General features: G+C 41.6%; 3 protein-coding genes across 7 annotated transcripts; 2 read left to right on the forward strand and 1 right to left on the reverse strand.

The window, feature by feature from the left end:
• The first annotated feature begins 249 nt into the window (after positions 1 to 249).
• On the forward strand, positions 250 to 4,597 carry cryba1a (crystallin, beta A1a). Its single transcript, XM_034700374.1, has 7 exons — positions 250 to 336; positions 508 to 826; positions 1,676 to 1,743; positions 1,908 to 2,026; positions 3,123 to 3,264; positions 3,763 to 3,905; positions 4,024 to 4,597. The coding sequence occupies exons 3-7, from the start codon at positions 1,705 to 1,707 to the stop codon at positions 4,169 to 4,171; spliced, it is 591 nt and encodes a 196-aa protein (XP_034556265.1). The 5' UTR covers positions 250 to 336; positions 508 to 826; positions 1,676 to 1,704; the 3' UTR covers positions 4,172 to 4,597.
• Positions 4,598 to 6,628: 2,031 nt separating this feature from the next.
• cpda (carboxypeptidase D, a) lies at positions 6,629 to 24,138 on the forward strand. Of its 3 annotated transcripts, none has more exons than XM_034700635.1 (21): positions 6,629 to 7,458; positions 8,636 to 8,883; positions 14,177 to 14,319; positions 15,024 to 15,193; positions 15,679 to 16,109; positions 16,630 to 16,821; positions 17,034 to 17,201; positions 17,460 to 17,569; positions 17,694 to 17,796; positions 18,239 to 18,381; positions 18,482 to 18,651; positions 18,773 to 19,066; positions 19,210 to 19,405; positions 19,527 to 19,662; positions 19,812 to 19,958; positions 20,651 to 20,749; positions 20,861 to 20,925; positions 21,070 to 21,201; positions 21,324 to 21,509; positions 23,543 to 23,645; positions 23,832 to 24,138. In XM_034700635.1, exons 1-21 carry the CDS (start codon positions 6,809 to 6,811, stop codon positions 24,056 to 24,058), a joined length of 4,113 nt encoding a protein of 1,370 aa, XP_034556526.1. In that variant the 5' UTR covers positions 6,629 to 6,808; the 3' UTR covers positions 24,059 to 24,138. The 3 variants fall into 3 exon arrangements, with proteins under 3 accessions (XP_034556526.1, XP_034556524.1, XP_034556525.1); XM_034700633.1 differs by having other exon boundaries at positions 6,644 to 7,458; positions 20,864 to 20,925; XM_034700634.1 differs by having other exon boundaries at positions 6,644 to 7,458; positions 20,651 to 20,743; positions 20,864 to 20,925.
• On the reverse strand, positions 21,947 to 23,131 carry LOC117825040 (uncharacterized protein C22orf31-like). 3 transcript variants are annotated; one of them, XM_034700636.1, is made up of 3 exons: positions 23,000 to 23,114; positions 22,831 to 22,914; positions 21,947 to 22,726 (listed from the first exon to the last, which is right to left on the reverse strand). In XM_034700636.1, exons 2-3 carry the CDS (start codon positions 22,872 to 22,874, stop codon positions 22,195 to 22,197), a joined length of 576 nt encoding a protein of 191 aa, XP_034556527.1. In that variant the 5' UTR covers positions 22,875 to 22,914; positions 23,000 to 23,114; the 3' UTR covers positions 21,947 to 22,194. The 3 variants fall into 3 exon arrangements, with proteins under 3 accessions (XP_034556527.1, XP_034556529.1, XP_034556528.1); XM_034700638.1 differs by having other exon boundaries at positions 21,947 to 22,729; positions 22,838 to 22,914; positions 23,000 to 23,112; XM_034700637.1 differs by lacking the exon at positions 22,831 to 22,914 and having other exon boundaries at positions 23,000 to 23,131.
• Positions 24,139 to 24,392: the final 254 nt, after the last annotated feature.

A 24,392-nucleotide genomic window follows, 5' to 3' on the forward strand; every position in this document is an offset into this window, starting at 1 on the left:
TGTAAAACAAAATTAAGTTTCATTCTCTGTAAAGTTGTATAACTCTGAGGTAACACAGAGACAGAGAGACAGTTTTACTTCAACGTCCATCAATGCATTTTGTGTGTACGTGGGTTTGTGTGCATTGTATGCCCTGAATGTATGGGTGACTTCATAAACAGGCTGTTGCGTGTCTGTCTCTGTCCATGACTGTGTGTGTGCATGACTGAGCATGTTATACACACATGCTCACTCAGGAGGGAGAGAAAAGGTGAAAGGACAGGAGGTGGGGGGTCAGTCCGAGGTGGACGTGATGCTCAGGTCAGACACAGAACGGCACAGAGTGGAAAGAACTAAGTAAGTACATTATTGAGATAATAATTCAGCTTGTGTTTTCAACATTTTCTTCACTTGTGATCCAGAGTGTGACCATAATGCCAACAAAGTAACATAAAATAGCTCAAATGTTCTGTTAGCTGCCTGCTGTGTCTGAATGATTTCAGTTTTGCTTTCCCTTTTCCTTACAAGTGATGATCTGTTTTCTGGACCAGCAGCCATGCCAGGACTGGTGGTCCAGCCCACTTGTCAGGACCCATTTGAAACTTGTGCTTATCTGCACTGGGCACGGTGCCCTTCATCCAGTCCCCCCTGAACCAAACTAAAGCCCAGAAGCTCAGAGCGGAACAATGACTGGAACAGCAATGTGCTGACTCCTGCCCGGACCCACAGGCCCAGCTGCTTTTCAGCACCAACATGTATAAATAGGTCCGTTTAGTTTGGGGTCAGGACGTCGTTTTTGTGGAGCCCCCCTGTGAGCACTGCACCACTATTCTTTGGGGCCAGTCAGGTAAGCCCTCCATCCGAATCTCATTCATCCTATAGAAAGGTGCAGACCATTGTGGCTTTACATTATTGTGTCTTTTGTTCTCGTTGTTTCTGCTGAGCCATATGAATGTATGGACTGAGGTCAGACATGCACAAAATGCTTTAGACACACTGACTGTGCAGGAGCTGATGCAACACCTTGTGTCTCTTTCATCAGCATGTGTGATCAGAAAGAAAGGCCCAAAACATATACCATACATTAAGTTTTCTTATAGGTAGGCTGAGATCATTTCCAATGCAGCATTATGCAGCAAAACAGCTTGATCCAAACAAGTAATCTGATTGGACAAGAGGTATTCCCTGAGTGCTGATATAGAGCACAACAGCAGAGGACACAGACTTAGTCTAGAGCTGTTACACTGAATCAAACAGGCCACCAAAGCAACTGTCAACATCCATTAATCATTCAATGATTACATGATGAAAAAAAAATAGTATTAGTGTTGATGGCAAAAGTGATAATAGTATGAACAAAATAACTCTGCTGTTACTTCTATTTTTTTTTTTTACTTATATATGGCACTTGTAGAACTGTTGTTTAGTAACGATATTAAACTTGCTGTCGCACTGAACACCAGAACAGCCTGCTGCCTTGTGCTCATGACTGAATAACTGTGCTGATACTTAGTACAACAACACTCCCTCCGGTGTGATATTGTTTTGATATTAGGGGATTCTATTAGGTGGTTTCAAATTGATTACAAAAAGCATTCTAACACAAAATATATGCCTCCAGCATGGAGAACTGTTTCCCTTACATAATTTTAAAATGTGGGCATAAATATGACTCTCACTGCTCTCTACACTGCAGGTGAGCAGTGAACAGACACACGCAGTAGCATGGCTCTAAATGATCCTAACCCACTGGGACCATGGAAGGTGAGTGGGATGTCTCACTCTGTGTGATTAACAATCGATTACTTTAAAAATCTATTTCATGCCTGGCCTGATGGTGTTAATGATGTGTGTCTGTACACACATCAGTGTGTGTGTGCACATGGCATGTGCATACTACATGTATGCATTTGTGTCCTCCTCTCTAGGTCACAGTATATGACAAGGAGAACTACCAGGGCAAGCGGCAGGAGTTTACCTCATCATGCCAGAACGTCATGGAGTGTGGGATCGACAACGTCCGCTCCTTGAAAGTAGAGTGTGGAGCGTAAGTCACACAAAGATTTCTAAAGGAATTCTAATACATTAGGAAATTCAATGAAACTGAAGTTTGAAATATTTTGCACAAAATAAATCTAATTGAATGTTACTAATTATTCATTTTATCAGTCAATCAATCTTTATCCATTTTGCACCAAAACAAAAGTTCTCATGATAATTTAGCGAGCAAGTCTGGACTGTACTAAAATGTAATATTAATAACAGAGACCTCAAATTAATCCCCCATTATCAAGCACATGGCAACAGTGGCAAAAACAGCTTTTTTTTTGACAGGCAGAGAGCTTCAGCAGAGTCAGACTAATTCATGAACAGCCATCTGCCTAAACCATCTTGAGTAAGTGGGCGGGACAGAGAGACAAAAAGTCTCAGGTGCTACCTGAGGCCAACCACACGGTAAACAGTTCAGGGGGATGGCCGGGAGGCCGACCACACGTTAGAGATAGTTACTCCGGTGTTGGCAGGGCCTACGAGTGAGAAACAGGAACTGGTGGCAGATGGCGCTCTGTCAGAACAGGTAGCATACAACACTCTGCCGGAACAGGTAGCAGACCGCACTGCAGCTGAGACACTGAAGGGCTCTCTGAAATAAAGTCTTCCACCCAGTCAGGCAACATTCCTCTCAACCATGGCCTTGAAAGAATTTCTTCATATGCCAAAGAGAGGGTTGCCTCCCTTTCCTCTCTTCTAGTGGCACATGTACAGTCATTCCAAAGGCACAGTAAATTAGAGGTTACTTCAGGAATTTCACCAAAAAATACTGTCCGCTCAGCCATAGTTGGTTGTTTCATTCTGTCACAGTTTGGAGAAACAAGACAATGAAACAGGAAACTCTTAACACACAAGGAATACAACCGAAGACATGAAATACAAGGTAAATCTAGATAATAAAACAAGTAATACATAACAGAATACAGAACAAGGAAAACAGACACACACAAAAAATCAACTCATGACAAGAATTTTAATTATAAAAACATTTTGCCTTAATTTGTGTCACTTATCCCTTTTTAGCATGCTGAACATCTGAGTTTAAAAAAGTTTACTGATGGTTTGATACACAACTCTTTATTTCTGTGATACAGCTGGGCAGGATATGAGCACTCCAGCTTCTGTGGACAGCAGTTTGTGTTGGAGCGGGGAGAGTATCCACGCTGGGAGTCGTGGAGCGGCAGCAACGCCTACCACATTGAGAGGATGATGTCTTTCCGCCCCATCTGCTCCGCTGTGAGTCTCTGTCCTACTTCAAATGCTTTTATTTCCTGCTGTCTGACTTCTTATGTGTTTCCAGACACATTCAGAATTTAATAGCACTAAATTAAGAGCCAACAAAGTAACTTAAGCGAGCTGGATGAAGCTAAAGTTAGACTGTGGAGCTATGCGATGCTATACACTATCACAGTTTGGCAATCCCACGCTATCAGATACAATGTGGTAAAAAGTTTGCATCATTTTAACAGACTGGAAGGCTTTCTTCAACATTTTGAGTTTTAATAAATGTCAAGATTTTAAACTATTAAGATAGAAGTAAAAGAGTAAAACAAATCAGTCTCATTTGACAGGAAGTGAAACAGTTAGTGCCTGTGACTAAACAAAACTATAAATACATGCAATAAAAGTGGCCAACATAATTTCTAGTGTACTCCAACTGGTCTATACTATACTAAAATAAATACAGCTGATGTGTTTTAATTTTGTTAACTCTGACTGAGCTTGTCAATACAGAACCATAAAGAGTCCAAGATGGTATTGTTTGAATGGGAGAACTTCATGGGACGCAAGTGGGAGATCAACGATGACTACCCCTCTCTGCAGGCCATGGGATGGGGCAACCACGAGCTTGGATCCATGCAGGTTCAGAGCGGCGCGTAAGTCTCCACCCCTGCACTCAGATGAACTGCTCTCACATGCTTTTAGCATTTGACTGCTTTCATTTACCTGTGAGCTAAATATAGAATCTATCACTGTTTTCCTCTCTTTCTCCAGCTGGGTGTGCTACCAGTATCCAGGTTACCGTGGTTTCCAGTACATCCTGGAGTGTGATCGTCATGGCGGCGAGTACAAACATTACGGAGAGTGGGGCTCCCATGCTCAGTCCTCCCAAGTGCAGTCCCTGCGTCGGATCCAGCAATGAGACCTACAGCCTTCTCTCCACAGCCTCCCACTCTTTACCTCCTCCACCTGTATCACTTCCTCCTCCTCCTCCTCCTCCTCCTCCTCCTCTTCTTTCCTCTACCCAATCATTCCAAGCTTCAGCCAGCTTTGTCAGGCCCTAAGGCTCACACTTTCTAGTGCTTCATGATTAAGATGTTTGCTGCACTTTTGTTCTTTTGTTGCCAAATGAAAATAAAAAGAAAGAAAGAGCAGCCACTGAAGAGAGGCCCCTGACTGATGCCCCACTAACAGAGAAGAAGAGGAAGTTAAGGGCCACATTGTGGCAAGGTGGTGATGTATCTCATTGTCATTGCTCCTCTTATTTATGGATAAACACGGTGTGAACAGTGAGTGACCTAGAAGGAATGGGCAACTTGAAATAAACAGGCATGCAAGATTCTGCTGCTAAACCCTATGGAGCTGCGGTGTGATTTGTTTTTGCTCTTTGCTAATGAAAGTTTTATTATGAAGGATATCAAAAAACCTTCTCTGTTTGAATAGGACACTCTTTGAACTCTCTAGTATGAAAGTAATGCACAATGTTAACACCATTGATCACATATTCAGACGTATCAGTTAACTACTGGAAATGGTGTCAACACCAACCTCCAATATTGACTGAACTGTAGGTGATGATCAGAACTGAAGAAAAGTGGTAAATGGTCACTACAGGCATGCACACAGTGAAAGCTGTTAAAAAAAGGGGTATCACTACTGGACATAGACCTGAAGCACTGATAATAAAAGCAGTTATACAAAATAGATCTTGCCATTTTCAAATGTTTTTGGGTTAACAAACATTCAGCCATACAGCAATAAATATTTTTTGTTTCAAAGTCTTCACAGCATAAAGAAATGTCACCCCTGGCCACGCCTCTGGACGCGCCCCTGCTGATGTTTGCATTTTAATCCTATTGTACCATTTATAGGCTATGTTCATTCTGTGCCTTGAATACTGCACTAATTAAAGTCTTGAAAAGGTCTGAGGCAAAGGGTTCAAGTCCAAATCAAATAGCTCAGATGAGGAGGTTTACAGGAGCTTTGAGTCAACAAACAAACAATCTGCAAATCTGACTCTTAAAGACACAATTACAAACAATCAGCTACATTCACTGATAACAGAAAGTCCTTGATGTGTTATTTAAATATAGTTTTTAAATCGTTAATTTTTCATTTTGTATAAAGAATGTATACAAAGCCACAAAGACATACATATCTAAACAAAGAGAGCATGTTGTACAGAGAAAAAGACTCAGTTACAGGTGTTAAATTTGAAATGAAGATACAATTCTTAAGGGTTAATTATCATGAACATTTATTCTAACCAATATATAAGTTATCTAGGCATGGCAAGGCAAGGCAACTTTATTTGTATAGCACATTTCATACACAAGGGCAATTCAATGTGCTTTACATTAAAACATTAAATGCATTGGAAACATTCAGACAAACATAAAAGAGAACAATAAAAATGACATATATAATAAAACAGAAAAGAAAAGGATAATTAGAAATATATTATCAGTAAATTTAAAATTTTCATTTAAAGCGAGTTAAAATAAACTAAGATATGAAGGCAGTGGCAAATAAAAAAGTCTTAATCTTTGATTTAAAAGAGGTGAGAGTTGGAGCAGACCTGCAGCTTTCAGGGAGTTTGTTCCAGATATGGGGTGCATAATGACTAAACGCTGCTTCACCATATTTTGTTCTGGCTCTGGGGACTGAAAGCAGACGAGTACCTGATGACCTCAGAGGTCGAGATGGTTCATAAAGTAGCAGCAGATCAGCAACCTGACCTCTTGGCCAGGTCGCCCTTGGAAATGAGGTCTTGATCTCAATGGGACTTATCTGGTTAAATAAAGGTTAAATAAATTAAAAAATGTATTTTGGGCCTAAACCATTCAGTGCTTTATAAACCATCAGCAGGATTTTAAAGTCTATTCTCTCAGAGACAGGAAGCCAGTGTAGTGATCCAAGAACTGGAGTGATGTGATCTACTTTTTTGGTCCATGTTACTACTAAGAATCTACTAAGAATCCACTAAGAATCCACTAAGAATCCACTAAGAATCCACTAAGAAATACTTATATAGGGTGCTCAGCAAAAGGGGTGTTCTGGAAGTGATTTTTCAGTCATTACTTTGAAGTGGCAGAAAAAAACAGAAAAATGTCACAACATTTGCTTACCAAAAAAGGTAGATAACATAGATAGATAAATCATGTCTAGATACTAGAAGAGCTATGAAACGCTATTTGTGAACACTCGTGTTAAAAAAACTCTGTTGACATGTCACAATAAAGTGCTATTTCTAAACCATTTAAATAGACCAGTGTAGTTCACACTAATGGATATGTCCTTGTTTAATCAGACATTTGGTTAAAAGAGGAAAAAAATAGATCGTACCACCTTAAGAGTGACGTCTTCATGTAGCCCCGCCCCTCGTGAGGTGAACGGAAGTGGATGGAAACAGGCTGAGGCCAGACCATAGACATCAGACTGTCTCAGGCAGCGAAAACCGTCTGTCGCAGGGGAGCCAAACACTCATGATTTATTCGGCCCTGGTATTTATAGTTTAATTTAAAAGTCCGGATGGTGTAGAAGTAGAAGGAACATCAACATGGTACACCTCTGGGAGCATTTCTTGACGACGCCGAAACTACGGGGGTCACTTTTCCTCTGTCTTTTCTTTCTTGTTGTCTCTCCTGGTGACGCCAGGACCCGTCGGGCTCGGAGCGTCAGCCCCTCAGCTGAGGACATGGTAGAAACTTACACTGCCTATTATAATTATGTTGACCTCACTGGACGCTTACAGTCTTTAGCCAATAGCTACCCTGGCATAGCTGCCCTGTCGAGTATAGGTCAGTCCTTGGAGGGCAGGGAGCTCTGGGTGATGCGGATCACTCAGGACCCCAACACGGACGCACCGTGGAAACCTAAATTTAAATACGTGGGAAACATGCACGGGGACGAAACCGTGTCCAGACAGGTGCTGGTGTACCTTGTGGAGTACCTGCTGACTACGTACGGGGAGGACCCGCGTATAACCGAGCTTGTGAACAACACAGACATTTACATCATGCCCAGCATGAACCCTGATGGCTTTGAGAAGTCCAAAGAGGGGGACTGCAACGGAGACAACGGCGGACGGAGTAATGCCAAAGGCGTTGACCTCAACAGGAGTTTTCCTGACCAGTATGATAATAAGAAAACCGACCCAGAAAGCATCCCCGAGGTTATGGCTGTGATCAGATGGATTCAGGAGAAAAAGTGAGTGTCATTCTTCTATGAAACACACTGCATGGTCTTCTCTGAATCCACATGCACCCAAAATCCTCAGCTGTTGGGGATCATGTTCCCCTGAGCACATGCTGGAAGGAATCACTAAACTTCATCTCAGACATGATCATGTGTATGCCACAGGGCAGTGTTGAGAGAGTGACAAACATTCCTGTCAGTGAGCAACTAAATCATTTTAATGAAGACCAAGATGATTTCTAGAAAAGTTAATTGACCAAAAGATCAGAAGCCCCTATTTTGACTATAAACTGGTTTTTAAATTTACATTTTCAACTCAACTCAAACGTTATTTATAGAGCACGTTTAAAACAACCTGGGTTGACCAAAGTGCTGTACAGATAAAAAAGCAGCACAAATGACTAAAATTACATACAATACAATATGAAAATACAATACTAAAATGCATAAGCACAGTGCAAATATAAAATAAAATAAGATATAATACAATCAATTAAAATTGTAATTAAAATTATGCCAGATTTCCACTGAAACTTTATTAAAAGCCATATTTTAAGTAGATCATGCAAAGCTACCCAAGTCTCCCGCTCCTCAGGTGTGTGAAGTTTGCTAGTGTAGTGATAGTTAATGCAATACACTATCTATTCACATACTGCCACAAGAACTATTAACTAAAGGAATATTACTCGCCGAACAAGTTATTAGCTGCAGCTGTAATCTGGAGGGTGTGAAACATTTATACCAAGGAGTAAATCAGTTTCCCTTTTAGTGTTCATCCTTGTCTATGCAGTTGTGGCTCACAACATGTGAGCTGGAACTCTTGTCCTAGACCTAGAGCGTGATAATGGCATGACGCGTCAGACTGATCTGGACACAAATATTCAACAGCTTTAAGTGTCCCTTCCAGGCCAGCTTTAGTCCTGCTGAGTGAAAAGGGATGTCACGTTTCTTAACAACACTTATTCCTGTCTGATCTTAATGCAGTGATCTTTCTGCAGACACAACTCTCCAATTTAATCCTCTAGAAGTACTCACATGAGCATGTGCTTCGAAAACAGATCATGTTTACTCAGCCTAACAAAGACATTTCCTTGAGTACGAACTATTTTGAGCCAGCTCACACAGATAATGTGTTTGTTCAATATAAGGAGTCTCTCTCTCTCTCTAAAATGTGCCTTTGTCTCCCCAGATTCGTGTTGTCAGGGAACCTTCACGGCGGCACTGTAGTTGCCAGTTACCCTTTTGATGACTCACCCTTCCACCAGCGAGAGGGCTTCTACAGCAAGTCTGCAGATGACGGTCTGTTTCGCCACTTGGCCTCAGTGTATGCACAGCACCATCCTGTTATGAAAACGGGCCACCCGAACTGTCCCCAAGAAAGCAATGAGAGTTTTCAGGATGGCATCGTAAACGGGGCATGGTGGTATGATGTTAACGGTAAGATGATCCAGTTTTCATATCTCAAATGTCTACTCTGGTGTTTCAGGTCTGACTGTGTATGAGAAGTCAGATGCAATCGATATTGGTATGTTGGAGGACAACAGGCTGGTCAAACTCCTTACAGTATCTATCATGAAATTCCATCCTGTGCTGCCGCTTGATATCTCCACATCTTAAAGGCAGGAACACATGACTCTTAATCGTTGCACTCTGCATGCTGAATGTGAGATTATACAAGCTTCAACCTGTTTTGAGGAAACTCTAACTCAAAAAATGATTACAAAATACTTCTCCCTTGATTAAGCAAAGCAGCTATTGTACAAGAAAGACTTTACCCCACACCAAATCACGAGCACAAATCAGCCTTTAAAGAGCTGAAGTAACGCTTACAAATGCAGCTTGAACAGAACAGAACAGAACAAATTTCCAGACCAGAGCGGCTTAGAGTCAGACTTAAGGAGCCTTACTCTGTCATAAAATGAACCCAGTAAAAAGGAAATGTAAAGCAAAGTTCAGCATTCCTTTTTATGTTGCTGCTCTGTTTTACTTGTCATATGCAGAGTAAAGTCGGTGTAAGCAGGCCTCAGTAAAGAAAGACACAGCATTGTTCACTTTCAATGCTCAACCAGCTATCATATCCGAGTCATACTTTCAGCCATTGAAGCACTCGACAGTATGCCCCCATTTTAAGTTGGCCAGGTGTCAGAATGCTGAAAAATGTGAGCACATAAGCCTGGAGTGTTACGTCTGTCACAGCTTTCAATTACTCAGTGTCAGAGCAGCAGGGCGTGTACAACGACATCTCACTCTGTGGTCATAATTTTGCTATTCATGCTACACATGATCTTCAATTAAGTGTCTCTTGCCGACTAACCTGAAGCTGCTTTTGTTTTTATCCATGACTCAAGTCAGGTCGAGTCAGAAACAGATCTCCTGTTTGCAACTTGAGCAGAAACTCGATCAGCACGCTGTCTGCCTTTGTTGTGTTGCTCTGACCGAGGGGGTAGGAGGTGGTGATATTTGCAGCTTCAGGTTACCGCACTGCTTTTACTACTGGAACACGGTTTGTTGTGATACCTTGTAGGGTAAAGATACAGCTTATTTCACACTGATGCTCCTTTTTCGTTAAATTTTAGCTTCCTTGGTTCTTATTCTGCACCTTACTTCTCCACTCCATCTCCACTTGTGTAAGATGTTAGTGCACACACCTTCTGATTCCATTCTATAGCTTTAGAAAGTGTTTGAACCTAGACTTTATTTACAAAGCGCTTTTCATACAATGACATTGGAACACAACGTGCTGTACATAAAAATAACTTAGAATAGAATCAATTTTAAAAAAAGAAAGATATGTATAAAAATAAACAAAGATAAAAAGACTCCCCCATCCTAATCCAAACCCCAGCCCCAACTCCGAACCCACCCCACAATTCTAAGGTGAAGAACACAATATATGCAACAATAATAATAATAAAAACAATGAAAATAAAATAAATAAATAAATGAAAAAGAAGTTGCTGAACAAACTAAGGAAATGCTACCATAACATTTTAATGAGGAAACAAAAGATGTTAAAACTAAACACAGGAAATTAAACTCACCAAAATAAAATACATTTCTGAGATAATAAAACACTAAAATATTAAGCCATTAAAAGAAAATAAGATGCTATACTATAAATAAAACTAAACTAAACTAAATTAAATTGAATTAATTAAAAGTGACTAAAATTTGAGCTAGATAATAAATAGATAGATAAATAAAGCAAGGTGAAATTAAACTGTTGTAAGAATAAAACTCGAGAGTTTTAGCGAGACTAAAAATGTAGGTCTTGATTTTGCATTTAAAAATGTTTATGCTCTGTGCATATTGTCACTTTATGCTTGACAAAATGCTGTTACCTCTCTTAATGTTTGCCACCAGAAGGAACTAGAGTTGTAAATTATTACCAAGACCTTCAGCTTGTGTCTAATTCACCCACTATTCACTCCGAGCCTGTAAACACAGCTCCCACCAGAAGCATCGTCTGTTCCTCAAGATAAAGGCAGACTGTAAGAAGGTAACCCAGGTGAATGAACAATGCTTGTGTCTGTCTGACCCGTCTCATCGCTATGAGTGGACACAATGTCAGTGCTGCTGAAACTGGGCTAATGGCGGATGACGGAGGCAGTCAGGACTTTGTGTGTCATAATGAGAGGCCCAGGCAAAGAGCCAGTACAAGGAGTCAGGAACAAGAGCTTTTTTGTTTGGCAGTCAGGGCTTGAAATAATAATTCAGCATGAAATGTTATGTTGACTCTTAAACTCGTGACACGGTTCAGCTGCTGAGCTAAGTGAACTTTACTTATGAGCTGTCATTTTGAGAGCCGTGCACTCCTGTAATGTTGGAATGTACATGATGTATTTTCTTCTTCTCTTTTACGAACATGATGTCAGCTTTGTTGTGTCATTTTTCTTGGAGTCAGAGTCTGAGCTGTTTATAGGTCACTAAAACTGGAGGCTAACTTATTGCAATCCAGAATGTGTTGAAAAATGCACGTGACTCCTTTTGGAAGAGAACAAGATCCAGGATGTGGTTTTTACTGTACGGAAATACAGCTCCATTGTTGTTATAATCTGAGGATCTACAAATACCGTAGAACATACAGTGTATCTCTGCGAACTGCTGAGTGTCACCTGACAGTTCATATTTCTCAGAAGTTCCTCTTGTTAAATATCAGTTCAGATGTTCAAATAAAAGTGACTGATATCATTCCACCCTTGTTCTCCGCACACATTCAGCTCCCCACTCTAACTTTGGCTCTATTGTCTGACCGCTCATTTCCCGTTAAGTTCACTTCAGGGTGTGTCACTGGATCCCGGACATAGGCAGGATATTTAAGGCTGGGTCTCTCTGTCTTCGTGTTTGCCATGTTCTATCAGCATATGGGATGTGTTTACTTAAGAGCAATGTGACTTGATTGAGTTTAAACTGCTTAAAAGTCACTTAGCACAGGACGACGCCCTTAAGTCTCATGACCCGGAGAGAACGCTTAAAAGTGTTGATTGTCAAAGTCTTACACATCGTCTGATGTTATTTGCTCGTCACTGTCAGGTGAGGGTTCACAGCTACGTTTGATTTGGTGGACATAGCACCCTGCTGCCTCTGCTGGAGGGTTAAACCATAGACTGTATAAATAATGGACAAGTATCCGTGACGTCACCCATCTGTTTCTGAAGCGCTGTTTTGAGGCCAGTCAGTGGCGGCAGCCATATTGGAAATGTTGAACTCAACATAACTGCTGTCGAGCTAGTGTGACGCAAAGAGGCGGGTTTTGAGCCTCCTAGCCAACAGCTACAGTCTTCCCACCTGCCAATCAAGTCAGCTGTGCCTCTCGTAATGGAAAACTCAAAATCTTAATATCTTCATAATTGTTGCGTTATGAAACCCCCCCGTACAGCGTGTGCCGATCAAGAAATGAGCTATCCAGACTGCACTGTTTTTTTGTACCAGGCTGTAAACAGATTTATTTCTGCTTTTGAGATTGGCTTTTTTGAATTGGTGTGTTATGGTTTCTGGTACTTCTGGAGCCAGCCTCAAGTGGACACTCGATGAACTGCAGTTTTTAACATTTCTGCATTGGCTTCAATACTCGCGGCCAGAGTTTGCCGCTTGGGTTAAACCTCTAATGAATGACTCTGACACATCTCTACATACCACCCCTATGAGGGCATGGTCCCCATTGTTTTGAGTGTTTGCACCCACCTGCTTGGCTCTGGTGGACTATTCCAGGAACGGCTAGTTGTAGGAAAATGGGCAAGCAAAAACACTGCCTAAAAATCTTCCCTGTGGAGACCTTTTATGTTTTTTCACTTCTTTTAATCTGAAGTTGCAAATTCTATTTTCCACTGAAAGCAGCCGCACACCCGTGCTAAGTTACAAAGAGGAACAGCTGGAGTTCCACAGTGGGGGACTCAGAGGAACTTGCATTTGTGGTGTATATTTTGGATGCCTTGCTGTCAGAGCCAAGGTGTTTACCACATCACAGCCTGCAGTTTTTCTCCTTAGTTTGCAAGCAATTCTGTGTAATTTCCTCTGCTGCATAATTTGCTGCTGTTTCAGTCAGGCAACAGTGCAACTCTCAGGAGGATCAGCTCATACCGAAAGCAGACCAAGGCACAAGTATGAGGTCTGGTTCTTTAACATAATGACCAGGAGAGGAGTTGAATCCTCATAATTCGATTTTATTCAATTATTGTTAAGTTCAACAGAAAATAATTGAGTTAAATAGTTCATGAAAGACGGGTGTTTTGTTGTCACTTTTCTTGTGTATGAAAGAGAAAGCTGAGAGAGAGAGAGAGAGAGAGAGAGAGAGAGAGAGAGAGAGAGAGAGAGAGAGAGAGAGAGAGAGAGAGAGAGAGAGAGAGAGAGAGAGAGGAGAGAGAGAGAGAGAGAGAGAGAGAGAGAGAGAGAGAGAGAGAGAGAGAGAGAGAGAGAGAGAGAGGAGAGAGAGAGAGAGAGAGAGAGAGAATAACATGGAGCAAGGCAGACTCATTTGAATTCCAAAAGTCTCAAATAAAGCCACAATCATCCACCTCACTGACCACAGAGAAGTTTGAAATGTAGAGTTCTGGAGTTTCCAAATATCCAGACATTAATGTTGACCCAAGGAAACAACCCTATAAGTGGAATAATGTGCTTGGGTTGTATTTACAGCTTAAGCTTGTGTGCACAGACCTTTATTTATCTTTGGGGGTGTGTTTGATGTCCTCCTCATTGTCGCTGGTTGGAGTCCGGTTGCTTTGCTGCAGTTATTTGTCAATGTTTGGCCGTTGAGCCCCTTTCACTTCGACTGCCTCAAAGTGACAAACACTGGCAGTTTTATTTGGCTTCCTGTGGCCGCTCAGCAGGCCGCTATGGCAACCCACCAGCTCGGGAGCCTCTGGGTGCCTGGTGTCGCTCCATTGGGATAGTAGAGCAGAACAACCTGCCCTCCTGTGTGTGTGCGTTCGCCCTGCGGGAGGGCTAGGTTGGCTAGCATAGAGCAGATGTCATGGCTTGATGCCACATTAAACACACTCTCCTAACTGTGGCCAAGGAGAGGCTCAAGCCTTTCCAGACATGGCCTCTCTCTCTCTGTTATTCGAGTGTCCACACACCTGTTACGTCCCAATAAGGGGAAAGAGCATAGTTTAGTGACTTCTTTATGATTATGTTTATTCACCGTATCACCTCTCTTAACTATATGACGTAGGATGAAATGGTTAAGTTATGCCTAACTTGTTTATTCAATTGCTGTTCTGTTAACCAGGTGGGATGCAGGACTATAACTACATTCATGGAAACTGTTTGGAAATCACTATGGAGCTGAGCTGCTGCAAATATCCGCCTGCTGCTGAACTCCAAGGGGAATGGGATATGAACAGGGAATCACTGCTAGCCTACATTGAGCAGGTATGCATAAGTTTGAGTTAGGGTTCATGATAAATCTGCATTTAGTATAATGAACAGACTGATGTAATCTATCTATCTATCTATCTATCTATCTATCAATCTATCTATCTATCTATCTATCTATCGATCTATCGATCTATCGATCTATCGATCGATCGATCGATCGATCGATCGATCGATCGATCTATCGATCTATCGATCTATCGATCTATCTATCTATCTATCTATCTATCTATCTATCTATCTATATCTATCTATATATATATATATATATATATATGCAAATGTATATATATTTATGTGTGTGTATTTATACGTTTAATAAATATATATAGTATGTTTAGAAATATATATGTGTGTTTTATATTAAATTTTTTATATATATATATATAAATAAGAAATATATAAAAATATGTTATATGACCTATTTATCTATCTATCTAGATAGATAGATAGATAGATAGATAGATAGATAGATAGGCACTTTATTTTCATTGTAAAAAGTCATACAGCAAAACGTTGTTCCGTAGCATTGACGTACAGCAGCATTACAATCTGTTGTTTATTGTGAAGTGTATTCTGGTAAAATTACTTTATTTTTAAAAGCATATTCTCAGATTCAAAGCTCACCTGAGAACTCCTACATATAATGTATTTAGTAGAGCAAGAGGTTTTTTAGTAATTAAAACTCTGCTGTCTTCCAGATCCATATAGGCGTTCGAGGCTATGTGAAAGAGGCCGTCAATGGAAGCGCTCTTGCAAATGCCGGCATTGTGGTGGAAGGCATCCTCCACAACCTGACAACAGGAGAGTATGGGGAGTTCTACCGCCTTCTGTTACCAGGAACGTACAACATCACAGCTGTGGCCCCAGGGTGAGAAACACTGTCAAACTACATTTACATAAGAGGTTTTCAAAATCCAAGCTTCCGCATTAATTACAACTCTTGATAAACAATAAGTAAAAGACAGGTTTGAAAAGTGATGTCATCAGTGAGCCTTTATGGAGTTTATTTTTGGCTGCCTTTTGCTTGTTGATTGTTGGCATGTAACAATAAACAGAGAACACAAAGTAATCTGGCTTTCCAGACAAGCAAACAATGAAGTACAGTCTTCATGTCAGTCACTGATTTTACTGAAGGTGCTGCAATTACAAATGCATAACATGAGTTACTTCCTCTTGTGGTTACAGAGTAACTCTAAGAAAAACGTGTCTTAAGTTCCTCATACCATTTCTTCCTTGTAGATCAACAACAAAGGAAGCTGCACTAACACCTTTTATCTCACAGCATCTTTAACACATAGTTTTGCAGCTTCCTGGTTCAGGGGAAACCCTCAATCACATTACATCTGTTCTCAGATACACCGCAATGACAGTCAGTGGCGTCCAGGTCTTGGAGGGTAAAGCTGTAGAACTTAACTTCACCTTGGCACCGGCAGTCAGTGAGGCTGCAGGCAGCACCACTATGAGTACTACATCCGCCCTGCCATCTACAAAGGATCCAAACACTTCCACCATCACGACAACCATCAACACCTCTACTTCCACCCAGATCCTCACAAATCCAACCGAGATTGACAACAACAGCCCTCCTGTGCTTCCAAACGAAGAGCAGATCATCCAGCCGCAGGAATTTCGTCACCACAACTACGCAGACATGGAGCTGTTCTTACGGAAGTACAGCATCGAGTTCCCCTCCATCGTCCATCTTTACTCAGTTGGGCGCTCGGTGGAAGACCGTGAGCTTTATGTGATGGTCATCTCAGACAACCCAAAAATACACGAGCATGGTATGTCTTACATGGTTGCGTAGAGAAACAACTAAGGATTATGTACTTTTGTTTACACCAGGGGTTCCCAAACGTTTCACCCCGCGACCCCCAAAATATAGGTGCCAAAGAATAGCGACCCCCACTGTCCCTCAAAGTGATTTAATGCAGCTAGTCTGCCGAAAATTAGCCTGTGCCGTTATGAATTAACCGACTGCTACTGATGCTTTTGATAATTAACTGTTCACTTACCCTAAACTTAGGAGTCACTAGGCAAAAAGAAAGACAGAAAACTCATTACATTTTCTATTTTCAAGGTTTTATTTCAAGTTTAGTTACTATTTTCGTTGATATCTTTCACTATAATGGGTAAGATGTACTATTTTTAGATCACTTAAAAAAAAACACATTCTGGAAGACATCTCACGACCCCCCATTTGTGTCTGACCCACACTGGGAACCCCTGGTTTTACACTCTGCCAAGACTTTATGTTATAGGAATTTTCACTCTAACTTTCTTTCTTTTTTATTTACATGTCAGGTGAGCCAGAGTTCAAGTACGTGGCTAACATGCACGGTAATGAAGTGGTGGGGCGAGAGTTAATGCTCAACCTCATTGAGTACCTTTGCCGTAACTATGGGACAGACCCGGAGGTCACAAAGCTTGTCAACAACACCCGCATTCACATCATGCCTTCTATGAACCCTGATGGTTACGAGGTAGCCAATGAGGGTAAGAGAAGCTGACATTCATTGGCCTTCATACTCACGCAAGAAGGCCCAGGTGTTCTACTACTACACAAAGTAAAGGAACATTTCATACAGAACTCCTCTGTCTTCATGTGTTGATACCTGTTAGCTGCTGCTGCTGCTGTCTAACAGGAAAGAGAGACGGAGCTGAGGTTCTTTGCCAACAGCTCATCGCTATCAAATATTTCTTCCCAGGTGACGAAAACGGCTACAGAGGGCGAAACAACAGCAACAACTTTGATCTGAACCGCAACTTCCCCGACCAGTTTGTCACCATCACTGAGCCGAGGCAGCCAGAGACTGTAGCTGTGATAAACTGGATGAAGAGCCTCCCTTTTGTCCTGTCAGCCAACCTCCACGGAGGTACAGTGCTATTGTAAACTCTGAGTGCCACACATTGTAATCATACTAAGCTGCCTTTTGAGGACAATTCTTTGTTAATTTTGTTATCAGCACTAATGAATTTATTGATTTTTTGCATGCTTTTATTAATCTATTATTGATTGAGAGGAGACATGTCATTTTGTTTATAAAGTCAGTTCAGAACTTTCAGTGTGTTCCGGCGGGAGACCCACATTAACACTGGTGTGCTTTATCTTATCTCTGTGTTGTAAAATCAAGGTTCCTTGGTGGTCAACTACCCCTATGACGACGACAAAAGAGGGACAACTCAATACAGTCAGTGCCCGGATGACAAAGTCTTTCAGCTGGTGTCCAGGGCTTACTCTCAGGTAACTGGACCTTGTCTCTGTTGGATCAATCAAAAGACGATTTAAGGACCGTGGAAAGACGACTGAAACTTGAATACAACTGCACTCTTTGTTAAGTTTTCACTTGTGTGTGATGTTTGTGCAGGAGAATCCCTTGATGCACAATGGACACCCTTGTGAGGACATGTACCCTGGGGAGTATTTTCAGGATGGCATCACCAACGGTGCCAATTGGTACAATGTCCCTGGTATGCCCAGATCTCTCATACTGCTTTTGTATTCATCACATTTATTTCTTCCAAAAGCAATCAGCTAAAGTCCTCTTTTATATTTGACACTTAAAGGAATTTATATAATCTGGAAGAGTGTATTTTATATTTTATTATAAGATTTGACTTCCCTTTCACATCCTTAAAGTAAGTTGGTTGGTTTGCAAAGCTGTGATCAGTCACTGGATCTTCAATAGTGATCACAGTACTTGGTAGAGATTTAGAATACAGAAATCTTGGCTCTCTGTGCCTTGGTGACCCAAAGACAGAAATGCTGGCAGGAAGACATATTGCACCACCTTCCATTAGATATATGACTTCACAGATGCGACAACCACATAAGTCATCCCCTTGTGGCTTGAAATAAAAGCTTCTGGGTTTGATGTTTGATGTGTAGTTAAGATGACGCCTTCTTCTCCAGGTGGCATGCAGGACTGGAACTACCTTAACACAAACTGCTTTGAGGTGACCATCGAGCTGGGCTGTGCGAAATACCCGATGGCCAAAGAACTGCCCAAATACTGGGAACTAAACCGACGAGCCTTGCTTCAGTTCATACACCAGGTGATATCACAAATTAATCTCCTGACATTACCCTGAGCAGTCCCCTCACTGTGATTGTTTTCAAAGCCACTCACACCTGTGTGGTTATGTCTGTTTGTAGGTCCACACTGGGATAAAAGGCACAGTCTCTGACATCCGGGATGGTACAGGAATCCCAAATGCCACCATCAGTGTGGAAGAGATAGAACATAATATCAGCACGGCTCGGACTGGAGACTACTGGAGACTGCTGGCACCTGGAACTTACTCCATCACTGCCACTGCCCACGGGTGAGATTTAGATCTCAGAAGGAAGAAAAAAATGAAATGTCCTCCTGTGTGCGTCTGTATTTTTATGATATGTCGTCTTATTTTCAGTAATGTTAACTCAAGCTAACTTTCTGTTCTGCAGTTACAAATCCATGAGGACCTACGCCACTGTGCCAAGGGATGGAGTAGAGGTTGTGGACTTAAGACTGACAAGTATACACTCTGACCACTCCTCTGAGGGACCCCAGCCCACACAGAACCCGTCTGAGAAGGAGTTTGAGAGCTTAATCAAGGACCTGTCTCTAGGTCAGGGTTTGGAGCAGCTGACCAGGAGCACAGACACTGAGAGCAGCTTCCGCTACAGGCGCTACAAAGAGTTGTCAGGCTTTGTGAGAGGCCTCACCCTCAACTTTCCCAAAATTACATCTTTGCACAGGTAGGCGGGGTTGATCTCTTTCCTGTACTGTCTTTAAACTTCTCAGCAAGGTTTTCCCTAAACTTAATTCTGCCAGATCTGCTCTGTTTATTTCTCATGATAGTGATTTAATCATGTGTTCTTTTGTCTTTGTCTTTCTCTAGTTTGGGCCAAAGCATAGAGTTTAGAACTATTTGGGCTTTGGAAATCTCCAACAGACCAGGGGAAGCTGAACCATCTAAACCCAAGCTGCGCTTTTCAGCAGGGATCCATGGTAATGCCCCAGTGGGCACAGAGCTGCTGTTGGAGTTCGCTGCCTTCCTGTGTATCAACTATGGCAAGAACCCAGCCATCAGCAGGGTGAGTGTACCCCTCTGAAAATATGTCTTTGAATGGGCTGATAAAAGACACTGTAGAGCAAGAACAAGTCACAGTAAATAAAGTAGGCCAGTAACTGTTCCTTCTTTATTCCCTCTCCCAGCTCATCAATGAGACCCGGATTGTCATTGTGCCGTCTATCAACCCAGACGGACGAGAACAGGCAATCGAAAAGCAGTGCACCTCCACTCAGGGCTTGAACAATGCTCATGGAAAGGACCTGGACACAGATTTCTTCGGTCAGTTTGTTTTTATGTTTGCAAAGTTTAATCAAAAGGCAGACATAAAAAAAAAGACAAACACAGGATTTGATCATCTCTTTTTAATGTTACAAGCTTACCCTGACTGTCCCATTCTCTCTCCACCATTTCTTTTCATCTATTTTAAGGTAATGCGTCACAGCGAGTCGTGGAGGCGCAACCGGAGACCAGAGCCATGATGGACCTGATTCTAGATAAAAGCTACACTCTCTCTGTAGCCCTCGATGGAGGCTCCCTAGTTGCTACCTATCCTTATGACAAGCCTGTGCAGTCTGGTAAAAACATACAGAACACTGACTTTGATTCAAATCATCTTTCAAAAACTTCAAGCTGCCTTCTGTGTGATATAATATGCACCGGAAATTTTACTCATAGATTTAAGGTTGTGTGTTTCAAATGGAACCACTTGCAAGATTGCACATAGTTGAGATCAGGGGTCAAAATTTGCGTTGGATATTTGGCTTGTATTGCCGTATATTCAGCCAAACAATCTAGAGCATATTCTTAACATGTGTGACCAGATAATTACTTCGTCCTGGTGCTTTCAGAGACTACTGCATGTTTCCTTATACATTTACTTAGGAAACATACTCCCAAGAAGACAAACCTTTTATATTTCTAAAACTGACTGATTTGTATAAATCAGTTTGATTAAAGTTGTGCTCCCAAAAACAGAAGTAGGCCTTTTGATTGACAAGACACTGTGGTCACTCCTCTAGCACCACCTTCAGTAAAAATATGGTATTTTTATCCCTGATGTGACTATTTCCAACACTTGACACCATGCCTGGATGTAACTAGAGGAGCTTTCCACCTTGTTTTTGTAACATTAATATTCACAGCTTCAAAGTACTTTCCTCATAGCCCTGATATTGACTTTATTTGAATTCATTTGAAATGTTTTGCAAATAATACACCATCTTCAGCTTCTTAAAAAAATAATTTTCCACATGTCATTTTTTCCCAGTTGAAAATGAAGGAACATTGAAGTACTTGGCAAGTGTTTATGCCAACAACCACCCAAAGATGCACCTGGGGGACACTGGGTGTTCAAATAATGGTCAGAGTATGTAACTTTATCTCTTATAATGATTTCTTATGTGAAGCCTGGCTCAAATGTGAGTCATTTATAAGACTACAGAGGTTAACCTCTCAAATAAACGTATTTCTTACTCAGTAGGCAACATCCCAGATGGAGTTATGAGGGCAGCAGAGAGACAAAGTCACATGGGGAGCATGAAGGTAAGTCTGTTCCCAAAATGTTATGCTTTGGGATTTTGTTGACAATTTTGTTTATTTTTACATTTTTTTTCTGAGTCAAATGAGAAATATGCTTCTGCTCCAGTTTTGTCCCATGTGTGATCTTCTGTCTACTTGTCGTTTCAGGACTTCAGTATGGACTTTGGCCACTGTCCAGAAATCACTGTGTATTCAGGCTGCTGTTTGTACCCTCCTGCTGACCAGCTGGCCACACTCTGGGCGGAGAACAAGAAGGCTCTCCTCAGCATGTTAGTAGAGGTATGGTGCCAGACTTAATCCCACAACTTAGGAGTTTCACATTGCTCGGCATAGATTTGAACACTTTTGTTACCTTTGTTGTCAGACACGCTAACTTTACCCTCTTCTCCTGCCTCATCCAGGTCCATAAAGGGGTGCGTGGTGTGGTGAGGGACAGGAGCGGAAAGCCTATTGTTGGAGCGATCATTGTGCTGAATGGGGGAGTCAGAGTCTTTACTACAGAGGGCGGGTATTTTCACGCCTTGCTCGCTCCTGGAAACCACAACATTGAAGCTGTTGCAGATGGCTACCAACAACAAAGACAAGAGGTACGTGGTTATACTGCTGACATACTTTGTTTGTTGCTAAATGGAAATGTACGAGCTTTCAGGGTGAAGACCATGATGGGAAAGAGATGACAGCTAAACATGTTTGTCATATTTCCTTTTTTGGTCATTTTGAATTTACACAAAACTGAGTCTTTTGAAAATCTAAATTTGTTATGTAACTGAGATTTTTTTCAACTGTGCCTTCAAAAGAAGTCGTAACGTTAATGATTATTTGACACAAGACGCATTTGGTTTAGATGTTGAGGCCGAGTAAAGCAGAAGGCTTACAATATTCACTTTTGACTATTTTTAGGACTGTTTTGAAAGTAGAAATCAGCTTTCCCCTGGGTGCAACCACATGATTAAGTGGTAAACATACAAACAAACACAATGCAATTAGTTGATTGACTTTCAAAGAAATAACTTGATGAACTGAGGACTTTAGATACAAACCTTTTTTTTAAAAATGCACAGAAATTGGTCTTCATATCTCTTACATAATTGACTTGATGAGGACTTTCTTTGCAGCATGATAAACACAGTTAATTTTTTATACAAACATTTGAAATGTTAATTCAGCTTCTAAATGAATCATTAAAAAACAAACAAAAATGGTAGGAATAGAGGAGAAGACAGAAACATAAAGCACACTCTTGACATTGATAGAAAGTCTGTTGGGGGAACATCACCGTGGTTCCCCTTTCCTGTCTATGTCTATGAAAGGTGTAGGCCGGAGCACACAAAACCTCTCCAAAACCTCCACCTTTCCATTTGTCTGCTGTGAAATCTGAAGCGTAGGGTATGCAAGCTCTTCGAACAGACGCTCCTTAATGTTGCGCCCCAGCTCCAGACCGTATGCTGTGAGCTTACCACTCGGACTTAAGAGCAGAGGATCCACCACCGAGTGATACGTCTGCTGGTACTCTGGCACGGTGAAGCCGTGGATCAGCAGAGGTCCTGGCTGACTGTTCAAGGTCTTGTCTGTCGTATCGAGTGCTCTGTCTCTGTGGGGCAGTTCTTCTGGAAGAACTGCAGCGTTCTTTATGTGCCTGTCATCCAGGGGCTTCTGGGAGTCCCCTTCACTCTGCTCACACACCAAGTCTAAATCACACCTCGGAGCCGGCATGTAGGTCCTCTCTTTGACTGTCTCCCCATATTTTTTAGGACAGCGAATACTCTGCCTCAGGCCATAGGGACGCATTTCATTCCTCTGGAAACTGAAAATGATGTGAAGATCAGTTGATTAGAAAGTCTCTCTAGATTATTCTGTCTGAAAATAACCACAAAATCAACATGGAATGAAAAAGAAACCATGACGTACTGACTCTTTGGTAACAACTCTTTGTGTGCATGTTCAGACAACATTACTGAATCACATCTGAACTTCTTTGTCTTTATAATAACTCTGAACAAAGGAGAGAAGCCCCATATCTGTCAAGGGAAATCAAGCAGGATACAAAAAAAATAATTCTGAGTTTTTCATTTTTTACCTGTCAGAAGAAAGCTTGGTATTTTTGGATTTTTATGAGTCAGCACTCTGATGCTATTCTAGACATTTAAGAGAACCTGCAGCACATTATGCTAAGCAGTCACACCTGCAAATGAGGCTTGCTAATCAGGTGATTAACAGCTCCATTTCAGCAGGGAGCTTAAACTCACCACTAAATGGATTTTAGAGCCATTTGGAGAAACAGCCAGAATGGATCAGACTACGAGGTACGACGTGATGTTTTGTCTTTGTTTTTTCATGTAGAGAAGAGTGAAATGTTGGTTAATTAAAGACAATCATCCTCAAAAATAACAACTAAGAACACCACATTTATTTGGGTTTCATGTTGCATTTTACATCAAGCAGTTGTTAAGAACCTTGGTGAATAATTGCAAACATCTTACCTTGAGGCCACGAAAACTGGTATTAGAGCGTGTTTGAATGTGATGTGTTACGTCGAATTCTACTCTTCTAATGTTGTAATAAAATCTGATAGAGTCCATGAAGGCTACAGGGTTTATGGAGTTCCTCTTCTGTGTTTCAGGTTGTGGTATCGTCCTATGAAGCTGCTAGCTCCATCATCATTGAGTTCGACATGGACAACAGCATCTTCGGGCTGCCCAGGGAGTTTGTGGTGGCCAGTGCAGGTAACCGAGCCAGATGATCACTGTATGATCACGTAAAAATAAAACTGACATTCATGTTTTTGCTGTTTGTTGATTTAAGAACCCTTTCAACAGCTAGTATGTGTTGTAGCTTTTATGCTGAAACTCAGATTTTAAAAGTCTTTGGCAGACATGCTGAGCTTTCTCTTTTCCTCTGCCTCCCTGCAGCCGCCTCCATGACAGCTCTGGTGGTGACGGCATGCATCATCTGGTGTGTGTGCGCAGCCAAGTCCAACCGTCAGAAAGATGGCTTCCACCGTTTGCGTCAGCACAGAGACGATTACGAAGACGAGATACGGCTCACCTCCATGGGCTCCAAGAAGTCGCTGCTGGCTCACGAATTTCAGGACGAGAGTGAGAGTGATGAGGAGACACTTTACGCCAACAAAATCTGAGGAACATTGCATTTTTTTTGGCGAATGGCATTATTTTTATTTTATTTTGATCCCCTCCCCCCTTTAATTTAACTCCTGTTCATAAAGGAACAGGTTGATCTGTCTCTTTTTATGGCTGAGACATAAGAGTGATACTGACACTTTATTCTATAACACCAACAAACTGTGGACTCACCCCCCGTCACTCGGTCACAACTGCTTCTAAACTAACTACAGAGCATCCTGCCTGTGTGTGTGTGTGTGTGTGTGTGTGTGTGTGTGTGTGTGTGTGTGTGTGTGTGTGTGTGTGTGTGTGTGTGTGTGTGTGTGTGTGTGTGTGTGTGTGTGTGTGTGT

This window comes from Notolabrus celidotus, chromosome 14 (genome assembly GCF_009762535.1).
Source record: "Notolabrus celidotus isolate fNotCel1 chromosome 14, fNotCel1.pri, whole genome shotgun sequence".
In the NCBI taxonomy this organism is placed as follows: domain Eukaryota; kingdom Metazoa; phylum Chordata; class Actinopteri; order Labriformes; family Labridae; genus Notolabrus; species Notolabrus celidotus.

Coding starts and splice junctions, on each gene's coding strand:
- cpda (XM_034700635.1), top strand. CDS start 6,809: ATGGTACACCTCTGGGAGCATTTCTTGACGACGCCGAAACTACGGGGG. Junction 19,406..19,526: donor AGAACCCAGCCATCAGCAGG/GTGAGTGTACCC, acceptor TCCCTCTCCCAG/CTCATCAATGAGACCCGGAT. Junction 21,202..21,323: donor TCCTCAGCATGTTAGTAGAG/GTATGGTGCCAG, acceptor TGCCTCATCCAG/GTCCATAAAGGGGTGCGTGG.
- LOC117825040 (XM_034700636.1), bottom strand. CDS start 22,874: ATGTTGTCTGAACATGCACACAAAGAGTTGTTACCAAAGAGTCA. Junction 22,727..22,830: donor GAGTTGTTACCAAAGAGTCA/GTACGTCATGGT, acceptor CATCATTTTCAG/TTTCCAGAGGAATGAAATGC.
- cryba1a (XM_034700374.1), top strand. CDS start 1,705: ATGGCTCTAAATGATCCTAACCCACTGGGACCATGGAAG. Junction 1,744..1,907: donor ACCCACTGGGACCATGGAAG/GTGAGTGGGATG, acceptor CCTCCTCTCTAG/GTCACAGTATATGACAAGGA. Junction 2,027..3,122: donor TTGAAAGTAGAGTGTGGAGC/GTAAGTCACACA, acceptor TCTGTGATACAG/CTGGGCAGGATATGAGCACT.